The sequence below is a fragment of the Barbatula barbatula genome (genome assembly GCF_947034865.1).
Source record: "Barbatula barbatula genome assembly, chromosome: 12".
NCBI classification, from domain to species: domain Eukaryota; kingdom Metazoa; phylum Chordata; class Actinopteri; order Cypriniformes; family Nemacheilidae; genus Barbatula; species Barbatula barbatula.
The window spans coordinates 12,859,760-12,865,853 of record NC_136775.1 but is presented as its reverse complement, the minus strand read 5'-3'; the positions used below and the strand labels follow the sequence as shown (position 1 = coordinate 12,865,853).

Sequence of the window (6,094 nt, the reverse complement as noted above, 5' to 3'; positions counted from 1 at the left end):
CCTCATCTCTCTCTCTCTCTCTCTCTCTCTCGCTCTCTCGCTCTCTCGATGCAACTTCCTGTCCTTAACAGAGATTGTGAACGCTCTCATTCATAGTGGAAATAGTTTCAATCAAAATCATGTTCTCTTGTTATGTCATACAATGTTGATTAATGGGAAAAATATGTGACGGAATATTGGTGACATCAAATCTCATGACTTTGTAATGACCTTTAACCAAGATTCAGAAAGAGGAACCCAAGGTTTGGTGCTTAGATGTGTGGCTATATTAGTGCATCGACAGCATCCTGACACCACAATAATACGTTTCTTTATATTTTTTATTTATTAAATAATTTAATATATATTAGAAACTATATAGTATAATACCAACTTTGTTAATATATTACAGGAATCCATTGCCACCTGACTTGAGTTTATGAAAATGTATTGTTTAATATATGGCATTGCGACTTTGGGCAAAGTGTCTTTAACAATAGCATTGTTACAAACTTTCTAGTGTTTTGGTTAAATCTATTAAAACTATATGATCTATGAAAACATGCTCATTTTAAGCCACGTGTTACAAATGTTTACACTGATTGTTCAGAGAGAACAATTGTTTAAATTTACGTCACATGACTTTACGTCACATGACAACAAAGAGCCTTCTGTTGTTTACCATAATAATATTCAAGTATTCAAAAGGAGATGCCAGCGCCAGCACAAAAACTAGTGTAAATACAATGAACCTCTCTCTCCCACTCCCTGTACTGTTGTGTGACATCATTACTTTTCTTACACTCGTGTGTAATGCAAAAAATACAGGCCTGAAAATCCCAACAAGGGATTTTCCCATTTCCCATGTTTCAACATGTACATGAAGAGCTATGGGGAAAACCAAACTAAAATCTAAAAGTCTCTAATAACTTGGGGAAGGAAATGTTGCGTAATGAAAAAGACTCCCTCATGACCCTAACCAACAGGAAATGCCAATACATCACAGAAATTAAGTTTATTGTATATTTTTTCTCATCACAAACACAAACATTTACCTATCAACTGACATTCGTTTTCACTTTCCCTTTAGTGCATTGACTGCTAATAAATCATGTGTCATTGCTCATAAACAGCGCTTCATGACAAACTTATTCATTAACATAGGCCATTTGTTTCCTATCAGTAACCCCATCGCCCACAGCTTAAAAGGGAATTTCACTGTCTCATGCTTGAGCTATTTCTGTGCAGTCACGCAATCATTATTTGTAACTGTACGTATCAAAATTTCAATATCATTTTTCTACACCGTACCACCAAATTAACCAAACCATGAGATGTGAGTTACATTCTACTGTATATTATATTGTTTTTGACCAATGAAAGATCTAGAACACCAGATAAAAAAACAATGAAAACTAGACATTCCTGAACATTTAATGTGCAGTATGACCTATACCGATATTTACTGACATACAGTAATAAAATATATAATTCAGTTATCAAGCAACTTAAGCAAATATTCCAAAAAGACACTTTTCCAAATGTGCATACAGTACAAAAACATGTTTCACAAACATGTAAGAAAAACTGTAAATTTTTAAATTAACATGGGAAATAACACATTTGCGTGAACACCGTTAACAACTAATGCAGAAAGATGATCTCAAAACCAAATACAGTCAGATTAGCCTATCCGATGTTAGCATTGTATCAAATTGTTGTAGCCGACTACTACTTTAAGACCAAGCCTTTGGCAAATCTTATAAGGCATATAACATGTACCCCACCTTTCAGATTATCTACAACACTTAAGGCAAGCCAACCTAAAGAAAAATAGTTTCAGTAGGTGACTGGACAAAATAATTCCATAAGCACGAGCATAACTACACTGACAAGATTAAATGGTTTTAAAGTGCAAAAAAGAAAATAACAAGACCATTTCTGTCACGGTTCAATAAAGCATCAATAATTATCATCTTCACTTTAAGTGTAAATTCATTGTACCTAAACATTATTGCAAATGAAAGATGCTTTGTGATACAGTACAATCCAGATTTAATTTATCAGCCCTTGCACTCCTTCCATCAAACCCATTAAAATTGTCAGTCCATTTCTTTTCCTGTGCTTAAACAACACAATGCAATTCCTGGGGGGATCTCCATCAACCATAAATAAGCCATTGCATACCTGTGCAATTTATTTGAAAGCTTATATGTTTATCATTATAAATATGATAAATTGAATAAAAGAGACACGTATTCTCCACACTTGATGCTTCTTCATATATTCTCATCCTGAATTTTTGATGTTTGTTTAATGTCATTCGACATCCGACGAAGTGAACTCTGTTCCTCCTGTTGGACACTTCCAACAACTTCACCACAGTCCCACAACGAAAAATTGCTGCTGTCTGTCTCACAATGCCTAAACTTCACCATAGTCACAGCACGATGCCTGAACTCTTTGGAGAGACCGAAATAAATCACAGGTTTTATCACAGAGTGTAGGAGGCCCACAACACCTGTTGCGCCACTAGCTGTCCATAGCTTTCCATCACACCATTTTGATGCTGTTACGGCGACAGTGTCTATGACGAAGGAAATGTTGTAGGGCGTCCAGCTGATGAGAAAAGCTAGCACCATCATCGCAAAGACACGTGTTCTTCTGTAGTTCTTCTTCTGTGGTCCTCTGGATGTGTTACACATATATAGCAAGATGCAGGAACAACAGAACAGTAGCACCAGCGCAGGCAAAATGATGCCTACAACAATTAATAAAAGACGGATGGCAACACGGAAGTCATTACTGGGGTAAACGTGATCACACAGGTTTTGATGTGGATTGGCTGGATCTACAATGGCTTTCAGATACATCCAGTCAGGAGTGGAAAGGAGCAGGCTGATAATCCAGATGATCAAGCAGCTGAGGTGAATCACGGTGGGATTTTTACGAGAGAACATTTGGATGCCACGGACGATGGACAGGTACGTTTCGAGACTGATGAGGGCCAGCATGAAGATGCCACAGTGCAAATTAATCTGATGAAAGAAGATTTTTGGGAAAGGTTACTACAATAGTTATTAACTTGAATAACAATCATACTAGACGAGCATATTGTATATTACTATATAATTATGATGATACAAATATATATAATATTTGTTCATTTTTTCCCCATAAATAATTTTTTAAGATCATTTATTTAGTAATCTACATTTATGTAGCTCAATTGGTAGAGTATTGTATAAGAAGTGCAAAGGTCAAAATTCTTAGGGAACCCCCTACTAATAAAATATGTATACGTCAAAGGCATAGCTTACCCAAAAATGAAAATTCTGACATTATCTACCCACTTGTCATTTTAAACCTGTAGGACTTGCTTTCTTCTTCACATAGTATCTACACGGGACGGTACCACCTTACGGCGACGACAAAGACTGCTCTGATTAGAGTTACAAATGTTCTGCTTATGGCGTCTGACCGAGGTTGTATCTCCTTATTGGTGCTGCTAGATCCTAGTGCTGCATTCGACACCATTCACCACAGCATGCTCCTAAATGATGTCGGTATTAAGGAAATAGCTTTGAAAGGGCTTAGATCTTATTTATGCGACCGTTTTCAATATATAGCAATAAACAATGAGGTATCACGCAAATCGCAAGTCCAGTACGGTGTACCACAGGGCTCAGTCTTAGGGCCTATGCTCTTCGCATTATACATGCTACCTCTAGGAGATATAATAAAGCGACACGGAGTAAGCTTTCACTGTTATGCTGATGATACGCAACTTCATATTTCCTCTAAGCCTCATGAAACACAGCAATTCCATCGAATAGTGGAATGCATAGTCGATATAAAAAAGTGGATGAGTAGCAATTTTTTATTACTGAACTCGGACAAAACTTAAGTGTTACTTATCGGACCGAAAACAGCCCTACGTAACAACCAAGAATACTGCTCAACTATTAATGGATGTTCCATAAAACCCTCATCTTCAGCTAAGAATCTTGGCTTTATATTCGATAGTACTCTGTCATTTGAGAACCAGGTCGCCAACACCTGTAAAATTGTGTTTTTCCATCTTAAACATATATCTAAACTACGTCATATGCTGTCACCATCAGATGCAGAGAAGCTTATACTTATACAAAAAGTATGAGCATATTAGCCCGGTTCTGTCAACCTTGCACTGGTTACCTATAAAGCATCGCATTTAGATTATTAATGATAATTTTAAATCTAACTTTTTTTATTTTGCCTTGTTGAGCAAGCACTGTCGAGCTTGTGCAAAGGCTGCAGTTTTTGCCAGAGGGGAACTGGAATCCCCTGGTTAGGCCTGGTTTCCCTCTGAGGTTTTTTCTCCTCCAATGGAGTTTTGGGTTCCTCGCCACCGTTTGCATACTGTTTTGCACTGTTTGCCTGGCCGGGGGCTGCTAGAATTTCATAGTCTTATTTAATTAACACTGCATATAGGAATTTATTGTGTGTCTGATATTTGACTTGTGTTTTGACTTCCATAACCTTTTATGTTTTACTTATAGTCAATGTTTTCTTGTACAGCTGCTTTGTAACATTGAAAATTGTCAAAAGCGCTATATAAATAAAGCTGTCTTGACTTGACTGTAAATGCACTGTAAGTAAATTTGGATCTGGCACCTGCCAAATACATCGATGTAAACATTTCTATTTTGCCAATACATCAGCTAACCTAAGACAAATAACCACTCACCTTGAACAAAGCCCCAGTGAGTTTGCAGAGCCCTGTGCCGATGATCCATCCCTTCACTGCATCTACAGCCCAGAAGGGCAGCGTCAGCATCAGCAGAACATCAACTACACCCAGATGCAGGATGAACACGTCCATCACACTCAAGTGTCGTCTTTTACGCCACAATATCACCAACAACAGTCCGTTTCCAAGCAGTCCCAATAACAGCGCCACAGAATACAGCACTGGGATGAAGACTTCCCCGAAGCCACAGCTTCTGGAATGATGGTCCTCCACCGTATACACATAATCCTCATAGTCATAGGAATTGTTATGCTCAAAGAGTCCGTGCAGTTCTACGTCCATGTCTAACTACAACCAAACGAGACTTTCACAAAGGCACTGTAAAATACATGCAGATTAACATCCGTCTACTTGAGCCGGGTTGTGAGATACGTTTTCATATAAGTTAAGCAAGGGTCACATGCTGGGGTTTCACATGATGTCGCAACAACAAAGAAAGCGGAATTTCCTATTAACAGCTTAAGTCAAAAATAGGTGAATTCGCGAGCACAAATGAAAGGACGGAAAATGTACAGTATTGTCGTGTCAGTGAGGCAATATTAATCCGTATATCAGGTTGCTAAATAAACAGAGATATGGTTTGTTGTGTTTGTTTAAGAAAGGTCTTGAATTGTTCTCATACATTGACTTTTAGGTTCGGTTTCACTTAAGGCAGTTTGTTTTGTTAACGCGCTATTGAAGTTGTATAGTTTATCTCTGAAAGCTGTAAATCAAACATCAAACGCCATTACAACGCATATCACACGGCAGACCCGAGAACAGTACAATGGCAGAAAAGTCCGGAATGAAATAAAAAGAGGGAGAATTAATCATAAAACGTTAAATGTCTCGATGACTTAAAAGGAGAAGGCCAACTTAGACTTACAAGTGCGCTCGTGTTCCTGTTTCTCACTCAAGATGTTTATCTCGCTTTATATCGTATTTGCTATATCCTCATCTTTAAAACCGTCTCTTCTTTTGTGCTTATATGTTCAGTTGAGACGCTTGTTTGCTCTGAGGGTGTAACAAAGTACAGTAGGTAACGATGATGAGGATCACAGCGTTATTGTGTTGGTTTTCTTCGTCTTCACCTTAACTTTAAAGGTTATCGCTTGATCTCAGTAGCTCTCTAGCTCCCTCCTACCAACAACCCCGCACTCTTGCCCCGCTCAGACAACAGTGTCCTCTAGTGGTCAATGTTCTGAAATACGTTTAAAAAGCCGGTCACACGTTTGAAACACATGTTTTGAGAAATGTCTCAGATGTTTCACTGTCCGTATCATTTAAGTCACAGTTGATAAGGTTTACTAAAGTTCTTCCAATTATCTTCTGTGTTCTGCAGAA

The 6,094-nt window shown here is 38.0% G+C and overlaps 1 protein-coding gene across 2 annotated transcripts; it reads right to left on the bottom strand.

Annotated features, from left to right (window-relative positions):
• Window positions 1–1,397: 1,397 nt before the first annotated feature.
• On the bottom strand, window positions 1,398–5,844 carry cxcr3.3 (chemokine (C-X-C motif) receptor 3, tandem duplicate 3). Of its 2 annotated transcripts, none has more exons than XM_079470441.1 (3): window positions 5,637–5,844; window positions 4,709–5,089; window positions 1,398–3,017 (listed from the first exon to the last, which is right to left on the bottom strand). In XM_079470441.1, the coding sequence occupies exons 2-3, from the start codon at window positions 5,051–5,053 to the stop codon at window positions 2,259–2,261; spliced, it is 1,104 nt and encodes a 367-aa protein (XP_079326567.1). In that variant the 5' UTR covers window positions 5,054–5,089; window positions 5,637–5,844; the 3' UTR covers window positions 1,398–2,258. The 2 variants fall into 2 exon arrangements, with proteins under 2 accessions (XP_079326567.1, XP_079326568.1); XM_079470442.1 differs by having other exon boundaries at window positions 4,709–5,059.
• Between the last annotated feature and the right edge of the window lie 250 nt (window positions 5,845–6,094).